General features: G+C 42.0%; 1 protein-coding gene across 1 annotated transcript in view; it reads right to left on the reverse strand.

The window, feature by feature from the left end:
- LOC308513845 (maestro heat-like repeat-containing protein family member 1) overlaps nt 1–10,618 on the reverse strand; it is a gene marked incomplete at both ends in the record, with an annotated part of 83,774 nt that extends 73,156 nt beyond the window's left edge. The window contains 5 exons of the mRNA XM_081083946.1: nt 7,151–7,299; nt 7,746–7,838; nt 8,948–9,110; nt 10,044–10,166; nt 10,520–10,618. Coding sequence (XP_080940072.1) covers nt 7,151–7,299; nt 7,746–7,838; nt 8,948–9,110; nt 10,044–10,166; nt 10,520–10,618 — 627 coding nt within the window. The remainder of the gene's footprint in view (nt 1–7,150; nt 7,300–7,745; nt 7,839–8,947; nt 9,111–10,043; nt 10,167–10,519) is intronic.
- Nucleotides 10,619–15,015: the final 4,397 nt, after the last annotated feature.

Here is a 15,015-nt window from a genome sequence, read left to right on the forward strand (position 1 = left end):
TAAAGTTTCAGAAGGTAATCTCTTACAGTTTTTGCATGTTACTATAGAACATAACCCTTTTTTTTTTGAAAGAGGTACATTAGATATTAAAAGTTTGCCAAAAAGTTAATCAAAACTTGAAAAATAAAAAAAAGAAAGAAAGAGTGCCATGGTCACTTCAATGTGGTTTCTTGTTCAAATTAATATCTTAGTTTGTATTTGGAATCTAAAATCTATAATAAGAAATGAAACCCTGCTGCTGAGTCCGCCTCTGGTGTGGAGAGATTCAAAGGTGGCAGGAGAGGGCAGAGCTATAAGCTCTCCCGCAATGAGATTACTTAATGTATTGTTTAAAAATTACCGGAGAACATGTCGGGAAGTGCAAAGTTTGGCCAAGATAACCTTGGGTGCTAGCCATAACTTTGGAAAGCGAAAAAGGAAAAAAAATTTAAAATGTCTTTTTCTATTAAGCATGACTTTGGGAAAAATATGCCATCTGAGTCATTTGCTGAAACTTCCCCCAAAGCATGATGTGGGGAAAGCGAAGAAGGGAGCACATGGCGATCCAATATGGATGCCTCCTCCCCAAGTATTCTAATTTAAACTCTTCTCATGATTGAAAAGTTTTACAAAATTTAAAAATGCGTCTGGGATTTCTGTGCATGCGTAAAGAGAAACTGGCTTGGAACTAAGGTGCGCATCGTCCGATTTTGGACATTTAGATAGAGTTTTGAGCTGAAATCTCTTTCCAAATGTACAGAATAAAACCCAAGACTGATTATTTCCCAAGAAAAATGGCAAATTTTACCCAAAGGAAAAAAGATGCTGGCTAGATTCTAGCAACAAGATTGGTATATTTCCATAATAAAGAACAGTTTTTAAATGCTAATGAAGGGTGTTGAAAAGTTAACTTCAAGGCCGAAAAGGAAATTCAGTAAAATTGTCTGTTACAAAAATTTGCTAAAGAGTATGCCTTAAAATAATAATTTGGATTTGAATCTCAAGAATTATTGAACTATATTAATTATAAAAATCTAAGTAGCCCAGGTAAAAGACGGCTACACTCTTTAATTAAGGCTGGCTTCCCAAGGCAATTTCTAATGGAGGAAGGGCTAGCCTCCCTTCCCCCAACAGAACAAGCAGGTAGACCAAAAATTTCCTGCCAGTGGCAACTTCTAAAGACAGGCTTGCTTCCCAGTTTCCCATCCTTGGGAGCAATGGCAGCCTAGGACTTTGGGAGTTTGCTAAATTGCTAAATCTGCCTCATGAAAAATCTAGAGGACAGAATTAAATCTGTTGGTTGATTATGTCTTGCATTTTTGAAGTTTATTCTTAAAAATGTTATTGATTGAGAAATGCTAAATATTTAACTTGCCAGCTAAGAATTTAAAGTTCTGGTTAAATAAATTGGGAGAAATCATATAATTATAGTAAAATTTCAACATTTGTCTGATTGAAAAAAGAGGGTAAATTCTGTGATCCCAACCAAAATTTTTATATGCTAAGATCAGTTTCAATTTAATTGATATCTCTTAATAATTATAAAAGGTATATAATCTTTAAATCATATATACACATATATATTTGATGGTCTTTCAAGTTGGATTTCAAAACTATAACCAAGGAATGACTTTGGGACATTTCATGGGCCCTGGAATGTTTTCAAAAGTTTATTTTCTCTTCTTAAAAGATTTATTAATAAAGCCAATTTAATATACTTGAAATCACATGGAAAGATTTATCAAATATAAATTAATAAATATATTTTAAGTTTTTGCCTCTAAGAGAGGGCAAATCAAGTTATTTTGTTTGATATTTCTTAAAATGCAGCAGAATTTTAAGATGCAATTTAAAATAGCAAAAGCTCCTTGCCGCTGCATTTTAAATTAGGCTGCAGGTGGGACAGCATTTGCACCTCGTGAATCAGACATAAAATTTTACTAAATTTACTAACTGTACCTACTATAAGAAGCCAGTATCTTTGTAAGCAATTGAATCCTAGTAAAGTAAAATTCTTCTAAAAAAGGTTACCGAAGGCTTCCCATGATCCTTCTGTATATGCGAATAAGCCGAAAGGGAATGCTGTTTAAACATATTATCTTAAATTTAATGAAAAGGAGAAATTTTAAAATTTTGAAATATTTTCCACTAATATTTATAGGATACTCTAATGATTTGCTGTTAAAATACCAAATCTGAAAGTACAGTCACAATAAATGTTTAATGATTTTGACTTGTAATACATGGCCTTGCGGCACTATCAGTCAACATCCAGGAAGTAACCCTGTAGATTACTTAGTGTAAAAGAAAAAGATTTCTTTTTAAATTGAAGTTTTCCAAGTCTAACCCAGCAGGAGGAGGACGAGTCAGACAACAAGCAGCCCTGAGCTGGAACCACCTGTCCATTGGAAGGATCGCATGTGCCTCCTATTTGTCTGTCCTTATGTCCCAGCTTTGCCCCACATCTCCTTTCCTTTTTCTTTTTTTAAAAATCTGACTACTTGTTTGCTGGTTCTTTGGCCTTTCTCCTGCTCTCCTGAACACAGCCTTTTCTAGAATCTCCCTACCCTACTGATCCAGGAAGGGCACCTCCCTTTTCTGCTGTGACTGGGAGTGTCTGGTATATGCCCCATATGTGGAGTTGTCTTGTACCAAGAGCCCGACATCCTGGGCTGAGAAATCCCTGTCCCGGGCCCACAGCTGTTGCCTGAGTTCTCTGTTCTTGCTGAGGTCACGGTGGCTGGTACCATGGATCTGTCTCTCGCCCAATGGTGTAAGCTGGGCCCTCTCTGGAGAAGAAACCTGGGTTTCCCAAGATATGTGATCAATGCCGGGGCCCCGCCAGCAGGCGAGGGGATCCCAAGGCAGTTGCTGGGCATGGAGGCCACAGGGGCATAGGCTACCAAGGAGACAGAACTAAACCTCACATCACCCTACTTGGCCCAGAGATGGCTGGTAGTCAACGACGGGTAAGACTCCACAGGGTGGGGCAACCTAAGACAGGCACAGCCGGGGGCCAGTAGGAGAGAACTTGGGGTTCAACAGAGGTGGGGCACAGATCCTCACCCCCCCAATTGTGCAGGGGCTTGAACACTCGCCCCTTCTGAGGAAGGTCTCCTGCCCCCATGGCTGCTTCTCGCTTCCCATGTCCAGCCCAGATCGGGACCCAGATAACAGAAAGAGACTTGGCCCAGCTCAGATTGGGAACAGAAAGAGACTTGGCCCAGCTCAGATCGGGACCCAGGTAAAGACAGAGACTGGCTGACAGCAGCTGCCCTCTCACTGCAACAGGACTTGTTTCCCATTTCTACCTTGGACCACAGGGAAAGGTGCAGCTGAAGGAAAGGGCTATGTCAGGATGCTGCCTTCTTCACTTTCTTCTTCCTCTTTTTTTAAAACACTTCCATGCCTTGTAGTTCTTTTGCTTTCTCTTCTTTTTCTCTCTACTACCCTCCATTTCCACCTCATCCTCCTCCTCCCCAGTATCATCCATTTCAGCCGACCCAGAGGGCACAGTTGACTCCTCCCCAGACACCGACACCATCATCAAACACGGCCCTGATGGACCGTTTGATCCAGCCGTACAACATGGTGACACTTCGGGAAGCCCGTCACCAGTGACATCGCCCGCTAGCCAGATCAACAAGGACAACCAAATCACTGACTTGGGGTCAGCTGAAGAAGTTAACAACTGAGGCCCTGCAGATGGTAGAAAAGCAAGAAATGGAAGCTACTCTCTCAGCCAAGTCAGAGTACTCTTGAGTAAATTGGCAAAAGAAACTTTCATTTGGTAGAAAAATGTTACTGTGCTTTGATTTCTCACTTATTGCTGTTTTGCATTGCCATTGTTTTATTATTATTACTAGTTTTAAAAATGTTATGTTCAAGTTTTAAAATGTTTTGGGTTTTGCATTGGCATTGTTTTGTTGTTGCTTTAATAGCCAGAGTTTTGTTCTTGATGTTTAAGTTTGATGCTTAAGTTTTACTGTCATTATGGTAGCTTAAAAACTCTCATTATAGTAGCTTAAAAAATAAAAGAAGGGTGAGATGTAGGGAGCTGATATAGGGTTAAGCCTCAGACTGACCTGTAGGCAAAGTCACAAACAATTCCCAGCTTAGAGGGCACAGTCCTCTTAGCATAATTAGGCTTGACTTTGTGACACTCCCTAGATCTTATCTGGGAAGCTAATGGGCTGAGGAAGTGCAAGAAGTATAACCATGGTGTAAACAAGTGAAACTCACAAGAACAAAAACAAGTGAAACTCACAAGAACTGTGTAAACAAGTGAAACTCACAAGAACTGTGTAACTAATGGAAACCACTACCTTGTTTACCTCTCACTATAAAATAAAGGCTCAGCTTGCCTTGGGATCTCTCTGTGGCCTCAGCCAGGCACAGGGAAGATCCACGGAGACTAAGGAAAGCTAGAGAGTTTTGAACGCTGTCTCCGTGTAAAACATTCTTCGCCGACTCCGTCCACACCTTTGGGAACCCCTGGACCCGCTGGGGCTGGCCCCCAGCAGATTCTTAATCACTAGCCCCTGGAGTGATAGAGAAGGAGAGAGAAGGAGGAAGTAGCCAAAACATTTCCACTGTCCGTAAAATGTAGGGTACAATCTCTACCTGCACAATCTGCAGACTAGCGGGTAGGTTACAAATTTCATCCTCTAACTGGCTAACTGACCTCAAAGAGCAAACCTCTGCTCCAGGTTCACAGACCTTACCTGAGGCAACATGCAGACACATGACAGGAGGGTAGGTACTAGTAAATGAGAGACTGGCTGCTCTACTAAAGGAGAAAGCTCAGAGCACATACATGAGGAAGGTCAAATCTTCACACACCAAAGAAAGTGCATGTGAGGTGGTAGTGCAATGGTAGACCACAAATGGTGATCCCTGAAAACTTGATGCTAATGGGGGTTGCACTAAAAAGAAAAAAAATCTCCTGTTGGAAATTTACAAGTGCATACTACCATGTTGAGCAACCATGAAAAATGGGCCTCTCAGATGCCTATTCTGGAGGGCATAATTGAACGACATCTCCAACTTCTTTATTTTAAAATCCATCACTGTTTAAAAGTGAGGCTAGATTCCCAAAGGTTTCTTCCAGCCAATGACTGAGTATGGCAGGCCCACTAAAGCAGGCCTACATATGCAAGATGTAGGACTTTCTGATGGGTAACATTGGCTCAATGACTCCCTGTTGGCATTGATTCCCTGTTAGCATTGAACTTTCTTAGAACGACACTCTAATGTAAAACTTTCTCTTCTTCCCTTCTCTCCCATCTTTCCCCCTTCTCCTTCTCCTTATCAATGGTCAGAACATCTCCTCAGTCTGATGGCTCTCCCAGCCTCCTCTGGCTCCTTCCCTATTTTTTCCTCACAGGTGTCCCTCCAATAACTCTCTTGCACCTCTAGTCCAAGTTGGTATGTGCTTCTTAGAGGACCAGACTAACCCACATATTGAACACTCAGAGAAGTCCTACAGGTAAGAAATTTGTTTAATTTTAAACTCAACATTTCTCACCCAGTTTACTAAATAACACGCCTTCTTTTTGTGAAATACTCATTAGAAGTTGGGGGAACTCGGTTTGAGAAATGCCATTGAATTAGAAGGAAAACTGAAACAACAATCAGAACATTTGTGTTCTGGTTCTTGAAACTCTGTTCATAAAAATACCTAATATGTGTATAACATTTCTATCACAGGCATAATTCTGAAATGGCCCTTAAAATCCCAGGTCCCTGGTGTACACACAACTTCTCCTGGTTTTTCAATCAAGCACTAAGCTGGGTGTTGATGTGAAAGGATTTTGCAGATAAAGGGTGTCCCAAAATTCACCCAAGATTTGAATTTTACGCCATTTGTGCCGTCAAGTGTTGCCAATGAAAAAAAAAAGATAGCGTGACAGCTGACAGTTCAGGGTTATTAAAAATGGAGCACTCCACAAAAGAACAACACGTTTTCATTGTTGAGCAATATTATAAAAATAATGAAGCTTTGGCAGCTACAGTTAGCAATTTTTGTGCAAAATATGGTCGGAATAGTGATTTTACTTCATCAACTGTGAAGAGATTAATTAAAAAATTTAGACAGACTGGATCAATTAGTGATCTTAAACACTCTGGCCATCCTTCAACAAGTCGTTCAACACAAAACATCAAAGCACTTTGTGAGAGTGTAGCTGAGAGTCCAAGGACATCAATTCGGCACTGTAGTCAAGAATTGGACATTTCGAGAAGCCATTTACCCAATATGCTATTCTATACATAACCTTATACTGTATACTTTATGAATCAATAAAAAGATTAAAATTTTTAATTATAAACCTGTGTTTTCTATCAAAATTACTTCTTGCGTGAATTTTGGGACACCCTTCATAAGTAAGGTCCCACACTGGTTAACTTTAACATAGGGAGGTACTCCAGGTAGGCTTGATCTTATCTCATAGGCCCTTTCAAGCTGGCTCTAAAGGTCAGAGACAAGGAAGTCAGAGAGTTTCAAAGCATGAGGTGAATTCAACAAATGGACATGGCTGAGTTCCAGTAAAACATTCCTTACAAAAATAAGTTTCAGAATGGATTTGACCTATGGGCCAAGCTTTGCCCACTCCAACATTAACTACGCAATAAATATGAAATACATGAACGAGTCAAATTTCCCTCTCACGCACAACCCAATCACCTGGGAAATGTAGAAAGGTGTCACTTTCGTGGACATCAAAATCATTAACCATTGTGTTAACCGGTTCACTTGGTCCTTGAGTTTGGTTGGTGACATAAGGAAGAAAAGGTGGCCCATTATCTGCAGAACCTGCTCTGTCACCTGTGCCTACAGAGATATACAAACTTGCATCAGCAATAGGATGAGGAAGACAAACACTCAGGGGTTGGGCTTTATTCATCTTTGTATGACCAGGTCCTAGCATCATGCCTGGCAAATGAGACTAATCAATAAATGTAAATTGCACACTTAACAAATAAGTGAATGGACAGTGCCGTGTTTTTTTACTCTATGTTTTTCTGGAGCATGGTAAGAGGAGCCTGAGGAGGAACACCTGCTCTCCCAGAAGACCCTTCTACCAGCAAGTGGACAAACTTGAGCCTAACTTTGGCTCAAGCCTTACTCCTTCAGCCCATCCACCCATCCCCTGTAATCTCCCACTCCCACCTTGTCCGTGCTGTTCAAAGACCAACGGTTGAGGAAGATGCGGAAGGTGATGTAGGCCTTCATGGACATTTCCCTTTGACTAAAGTCCATCACCTTATCATCCCAGGGATCCAGGTGTTTCTGGGCACTGACAACCAATCCGTAGAATACTGTACGGAGGGAAGGGAGTTAGAGCTGCCCATCACCTTTCCCATTCCACAAAGTAAAGCATGCACACCTATATGTACAGTCCTCTCCTCCCCAACCCAAAAAGGGCTTTGGGGGTCCTGTTCTGGGAAGGACCCACCTGCCCACCACCTCCCCAACTATCGTTCCTTTCTGACCTCACCTAGTTCCAGGATAGGCAGGGAAAGTGAAAGAGAAAGGCGGTCAACACCTACAGCCTCCCTATCAAGTTTGCTCCTTGCCCCAAACCAGGCCAAGAAAGGTCAGATGGAGAACAGCATCTACTCATACCTGGCCTGCTCTCAGCAATCATCTGCACTTTCCATAGACTTATGGGGTCCAACTTCAGAGGGACCCAGTCTCTTCCTGGCCTTCTTTCCTCCCTCCCGGATTCCAATTAAGCCTTTCCCCAGACCCTCCTGACCCTTACCATGACATATCGCCAACATGTCATTCTCCTCTTGGGCCAACTTCAGAAGAGGCTGGATAGATCTCCATATAGAACCAACATAGGAAACTGTATCTGGGAGGGAGAGTAAAAGAAAAACATCCCTATCCCAAGGAAAGGAGCCTCCCGCCTTAGTGTACAGAATCTAATAAGAGACCAGGATGTTTGGGTTCAGATCCTAGCTCTGCCTCCAAAGTGTCTGGGTAACCCAGAGTAAGATACTTAATTTATGCTAGTTTCCATGTCCTGAGGTGTTAAATAGGACTACAGTTCCTAATGAGCCCACCTCAGAGGGCTGTTGGGAAAATGAAGCTCCATAATGGATGCTAGCACAGCATGCAGATGCAAGGTATTACCACACCCTACACATGCACACTCCCTTCCAAGGACCTTTATGAAGCAAAGAGCTATGCTGCTGGAGGCCTTCTCAGTATTGTAAAGTGAGAACATTTGCCCTGATTAGATCAAGAGACACATTTCCAGCTTCTGTGCTGTGTCCTCTGAGTTTGCTATGCAGCCCAAACCATAAGCCTTGTCATTTTGAACCTAATGCCCAGAAGGCCAGCTGACTTCCCCCAATATCTCTCTGGCCCAAGGTCCAAGTGGCAAAGAAAGGGCAGGGTCTGGCATTTGCCTGATGACCTGATTTTTCCCTCAACACTTTTTGATTGAGGGAGGGGAATACAATGGGTAAGAGAACTAATGCTGTCACCAACAGCCACCAGGATGGAGATTGTGTGGTGATTCTCTGCCTCATCCTACTACATTATTACCTTCCAAACCTCTGATCAAATTCAAAACTTCAGCTTCCCCTAAGCAAAGCACTCCTCACTTCTCTTTTGCCCTTTCTCACCTGTGTTAAATGGGGGCTTTCTATTCAGCCTTCCCACTAGTTCTCCAAGCCTCACCTCCAGCCCCACAGTTTCCTGTGCTTTTTAATATGCTCTCCTGTGCCACTCCTAGTCTCCAGGAACTCCCTCCTGAGTTCCCATCGGTCCCACAGGGAAGCTAGTTTGCCCCGCTCATCCGTACACACACACCCTTGACTAAACTAAGTAGAGATATACTAGTACACTGAAAGGAGTAAGGAGAATAAAGCTATACTCTAAATTCCATACAGCACCCCAAGGCCTGTTGCCCCTGTTCCTTTCTCAGACAAATTCTTCCATCCGGGGGAGCAATACCTTTGGAAAGGATGATCTTCCCCACTGCAACCATGAGGCTCCTTGGGGGCAGACAGTGTGTATTTGGTCTGTCCCATAGCTTGACAATGATCACTTCTGGAAAATGTGACCCCAGAGCCATTAGGACCGCAGTGAATGCCTTTTCCATTTCTTCCTTTGTCTCCTGGAAAAAGAAAGACTCAGTGTTCCAAGACTAATCTCCAAGATGAGTCCCTCAGCTTCTGAGAATTGGCTTTGCTCAGTAAGTGGTTCTCCTCTATCTAGAGGGCAGTAACTATCCTATCTCATCCTACTACCCCATTCAACATACACCTTTCCCATGATAGAAGGCAAGAGCTTCCTAGAGTGTGCAAGAGTGCAGGAAATGAAACACTCTGCAAAGTCTCTGGGCTTGTGTTGGGGTGGGAATGGGGCTTGGCATTTCCAGAGCACAGAGCCTTCCCTGAAGCAACAAGTGAACCGTCATAACAGAGTTGGGTACATTATGGAGGTAACTTTGAAAATTTCTTGAAGGGTCAGGTCTTGATCAGTAAACAGGTGTGCCAAAGAAGGCAGGTAAACTGGAAGACACCTTGCATGTAGACAGTTAACCAAGAAAATCAGAAACCAGATTTACCCAGTACCAGGAAAATTAAGTATAAAAGTATCTGAATAGATGAATAGGTAGTGGTCATGAATGTTCAGTCCAAAGTTGGGCTAGCAGGCAAGTGGGTGGATTTAAATAGGTTAGTAAATAAATTGAGGTGATTAGCTGAGTTGCAACAGCAAAGGTGTGACTGCCTAAGATATCCCAGGAGGAGGATTAGGACAGCTTAGATTTTGAGGCCCAAAGCCTAAATCCGTTTCCCTCTTTCCATCTCACTTCTTTCACCTTACCTCCTTACTTCATTACTTTAACTTTTAGGTCACAGTTCTTGAGACATGTTCAGGGTATAAAACATACGCTCTAGGAAACTGTTTAGAAACTTGAGGTACTCATCTCCCAAATACTACTTAACTTCAAAATGTCATCACCCACCAGAAAGGAACTCCTGGCTTTAGATCTGGAATCCTTTCTTTCCCCATAGCCCCCAACCCACAGGCATGAGCTCCTCACCATTCTCCTCAGGTAGTTGATAAGGACACCTGTAATTTTCCGGCAGAATGTATTAGGCATCTTAGTATTTAGAATTTTGACTTCCAGTAATTTGAGGGTCTTTATGATATCATCTTCTGACATCTAGAGGAGAGAAGGGATTCAAGAAGAAAGGAAGGTTGAAGGATGGAGGGTTAAAAGAAAGAAAGAAAGAGAATAATGATCCATGGTAGAGAAAGGAAGAGGAGGACTGAGTCTAGAGAGAAGATTAAAGCTGGACCCAGGTTTGGGGGGAAGTAGGTGGAGAAGTTTATGGGTTAACCTAGGGACATGGGAACCTGACCTGGAGCTGTGAAGGGACTGAGCCGAGTAGTGCTCTGCTGACTGGAAATACTTGCCCCTCTCCTGACAGAATGGGTATGCACCCAACCAGCTACCTTTATGGAGGTGGTTCCACCCTGGGGCCAGTGCCAGGAAGATGTCTGAGATGTCCTCACCTGACCTCCAACTTTGAGTGCCATCATAAATTTCTCGATGTCTTCTTTTGAGATATACTGGCTCAACTCCCCTTTCGAGTTAGCTGAGGAAACTGCCATAGCTCTAAATATCTCTCTAAGGAATAAAGAGGGTTAGTAGAGGGGAACTGTTTCTCTCTTGCTGGAATTGGGTATGTTTTTCTTCAAAAGTGGGTAACATAGTATGATGAAATCATGCAAGAAATAATGAAAAACCAGAAGAGACCAGTGTGGTTGCTGATTATGACTTTGCCCTTCACTAGCAATATATCCGTTGGCAATTCATTAAATCCTGGAGACTCTATTCTTCATGTGAAAACTTAGTACAATAAAAATCAATATGAGAATCCTAAGAGATTGGATACGTGTTATTAGGTATCACCTTTTAGGATCTCAGCCTGCCCTTTGGATCACATCTTTTTTTAAATTTAAATATATATTTTATTGAGTTCAGAGATGAAGGGAGAGGGAGGGAGAGCTAGAAACATCAATGATAAGAGAGAATAATTCAGCCCTAAGCAGTTTGGCTCAGTGGATAGAGCGTCAGATAAATGTTTTCGGTGGGCCGCATGTGGCCCGCGGGCCGTAGTTTGAGGACCCCTGACCTAGATGGTGGTAACACTGATATCTTCTTTGTGATAAATAATTGAGGTCTACACAATTGGCTCATGTATGTTTTTCAATGTTTATTTAACAACAAAAATATATATTTTTAATTTTTATCCTCCTCTGAGTATATGTTTATTGATTTAGAGAAAAAGAAGTGAGAGAGAGAAACATCAATGTGAGAGAGAAACATCAATCAGTTGCCTCCTGTACATAAACCCCAACCTAGGAGTGAATCCCCAACCTAGTTATGTGCCCTAAATGGGAATCAAACCCACACCTTTTGGTGTACAGGACAATGCTCCAACCAACTGAGCCACCCAGCCAGGTCAGCAGTTACATTTTTACATGACAGATACAGAAAAGAAAAACATCGAGATGAATTAAACACCTCAGTAGAAAGATTTCATAGTACACTAGACACAGCAGAGGAGTGAATTCGTGAATTGGAAAGTAGACTAAAGTGACTCATAACATAGCACAGATATAGAGAGATGAAGAAAAATGTTGAGAGAGATGAAAGATAGCATGAAAAACTCCAATAGATGCGTAATGGGAATTCAAAAAAATAGAGTGAATGGCCAGAAGGTAATAGCAATAATGGCTGAGAATCTTTCACAATTAAAGATATGAATCCTCAGATTGAAAAAGCACACCAAGTCTTTCACAGGATAAAAATAAATTCATACCTGGAGACATTGGAATAAGATAAAAGATCAAGGAAAGTGAGAGAATCATAAAAAGTTCAGAGGAAAAAAAAAGAACCCCAGAGGAGATAACAGACCAATGGCAGATTTCTCATCAGCAATAGTAGATGAAACAATGCAATAATAGCCTCCAAGTTTTGAAGGAAAATATCAGTCTAGAAACTTATCCTCAGCTATAACATTCAAGAGTGAAGGCAAAATGAATACATTTTCAGATATACTAAGACATGTATTACTCATAAGCCCTCATTGAAAAAATTCTAATATATTTTCTTCACCAAGGAATAAAATAAACCTGGAAAGGAGTACTGGGATGTGAGAAATTATGGACAAAGAATTAGTAAAAACACATGGCACCCTGAATATCTTCTCTTGGCTCTCCAAATCTTCCCTACACCCTGCTCCACTCTAAGTGTCGTGGAGGCTGCCCAGTATGGACTACATCAAGTAAGTTCCCTTATTCTCTTGCTTGCAATTGAGTTTTGCCAATGAAAAGCCCCAATAGGACACTGCAGAGAGGGAGGATGGTCATGTCAGAGAGTATGGTCTCATGGTTCCTCCTGGCATGATGATCCTTGGCTTGGGAAAAAGAAACAGAGAGTGAGGACGACAGATGGAGTAACACTGATGCCCCCATAATGCATATAAATTGCTGAAACTATCTGAATGAGAAACATATGAGGAACTTTCCCTGAGTTACTATATCACTACGATTTCATGATGTTGATGAAATGCACTATGTTAATTCTCTGAGGCCACCGCTTCTCTCAAGATAACCCCGTACATACATCTCTTCTTTCAGGTTTCGACGACTGCTCCTTTCCCAAATCCCTTCAGGCCTAGCAGTGCTAAAAGTCTGGTTGTTACAAGCTCTGGCACATTAAACTGCCTCTTGTGGGTTTCTTCATCTCTACCCATACATACCCATTAGATAAAGCTGCTTTAATTAATTTATTTGTTAAACTCTCCTGGAATTGTCCTAATTTGAGTATGTAATCTGTTTTCTATTAGGACCCTGACTAGGAAGTTGGCAAATTTAAATAAGTTATTAACTGTCAAAATATAGTAATAATCACCTAATTTGAGAGAATTTAAGTTGTGATAGAACTAAAACATTAGCCAACACAACAGAAAAGGGGATCAAGGTGAATTACAGGGCAATTAAGGGGTTGGAGACCCTTAGCTTGTTCAGAATAAATATGGAGAATTAATGAAATTTAACCATTGCTAGAAAAATATAGTCAGAATGAATGTTTAAAATTTTTGAATATATATATATCCAGACTTGTTTGAATTGCAAACCTTTATCTCTATATTTTAGAATTCCTAATTTCTTACAGTTCTTCAAACTGAGTACATCCCACATTGAACTTAGTATCTGCTCTCCATTCAAACTTAATTTCTGTGGCTAGGCAGTGCTTGAGTCTTACTCCTTCTCTCTCGAATCATCCACAGCCCTTCAAGAACAGAAAATTGTACTTAGGAAATACCCCTTGAATCCATCCCTTTGCTCTTCTGACACAGCCACTGTCCAACTTTATTTCTCACGTTCAAACTCACCTCTGCTCCAGGGCTGAGCCTATTTCTATTCTCTCACCAACACCAAATGCGCAAGTAGCACTATGAGAAAGCAGTCAGACAACACAGAAATGTCTCCTGAAATGACTGTTAAACTGTTGAGAAATATTCGTATCTTAGCAACCAAGCCTAGAATGCCCAACTTGTAACTGACCAATCAGCTCATATCTAAAGAACTTAAGGTGAAATGAAAAGCCCCTCCCCACAATGTTGACTCCTGAGAGAAATGGCACAAAACAGTTAATCAATAAATATCTGTTGAGAGAAAAAATGAGTAAATGAACTATTTTTTAATCTTATTTTTAATCTAAATTATGCACAAGGATATATATACAAATACATGTTCATTATGACATTGTCCTATATAATAATAGGGTAATATGCAAATTGACTCTAAGGGCAGAATGACCAGAATAACCGCTGGACCAGTCACTATGAGGCGCACTGACCACCTCTTGGTCCCTTTCCCTGGCCAGCCGGCTCCCATCGCCCGATGGCCACCTGTGGCAGGGGCAGGGATAAAGAGCCAGCGGGAACAGCCTACCTCTCAGTCCCATCCCCTAGCCATCAGGCACTGATCACCTGATGGCGAACTGGGAACCGGGGGTGTGTGGTGGGGCTGGCTGCGGGCAGCTGAGAAGATGGTGTTGACTACAGGCCAGGCCTCGGGAACGTACCCATGCATAAATTTTGTGTGCCTGGCCTCTAGTTTATCAATAAGTAAACTTCAAAATACTCGACATTTCATGGTATATAGATACATTTCAGTTCAAATACATGATGCAATTCATTAAAATAATTTTTAAATACTTTTTAATGACATAAGGAAATGTTCATACTACATTAAGTTTTAAAAAAGAGGTTTCATGCCCTGGCTGATGTGGCTCATTGGCTTGAGTGTTGTCCCAGGCACTTAAGGTTACTGGTTTGATTCCCAGTCAGGGCACATGGTCAGGTTCCAGGCTCGATCCCCAGTCGGGGTGGGCGTGCAGGAGGCAGCTGATTGGTGTTTCTCTCTCACATTCATGTTTCTCTCTCTCTCTCTCCCTCCCTCCCTTCCTTCCTCCATATCTCCCTCCTGCCTCCCTCCTTCCTTCTCTCCCTCCCTTCCTCTCTCTCATAAATCAATAAAAAAATATTTTTAAAAAAGAGGTTACACAAGAGGAGACAAGATGGTGGCAGAATAGGCAGATGCATCCCAAGGCTTGTCCCAGAGCAAATAGAATGAGCAGCTGAAACAAATAACATCTACCCCAAATTGGCAAAGTATACTCAGCTGGTGAGACAGTTTGCAGCTGGGAAGGGCAGAGTTCCCCTGGAAAGGTAAAAACCAGGGATCTGGTCAGGAAAGTTTGCCAGATCTCTGAGCCCAGGGGGTCAGAGGGAGACCTCGCGGCACCCAGCCGCATCCCTTGGGACAGGCACAGCCCCTGACTGGGGAAAGGAAATCCTCAGGACTGTTGGGGCTGGGGGATTTGAGATCTGGGTTCCATAATTACGGAGGACTGAGCCTAAAGGGAGCAGCCTGAAGCACTGACCAGACCATGCAGTGCCGGTAAGAGAGCAGCTTACAGAGACTCAGTCTTC

The sequence above is a fragment of the Myotis nattereri genome (genome assembly GCF_964212035.1).
Source record: "Myotis nattereri genome assembly, chromosome: 2".
In the NCBI taxonomy this organism is placed as follows: Eukaryota; Metazoa; Chordata; class Mammalia; order Chiroptera; family Vespertilionidae; genus Myotis; species Myotis nattereri.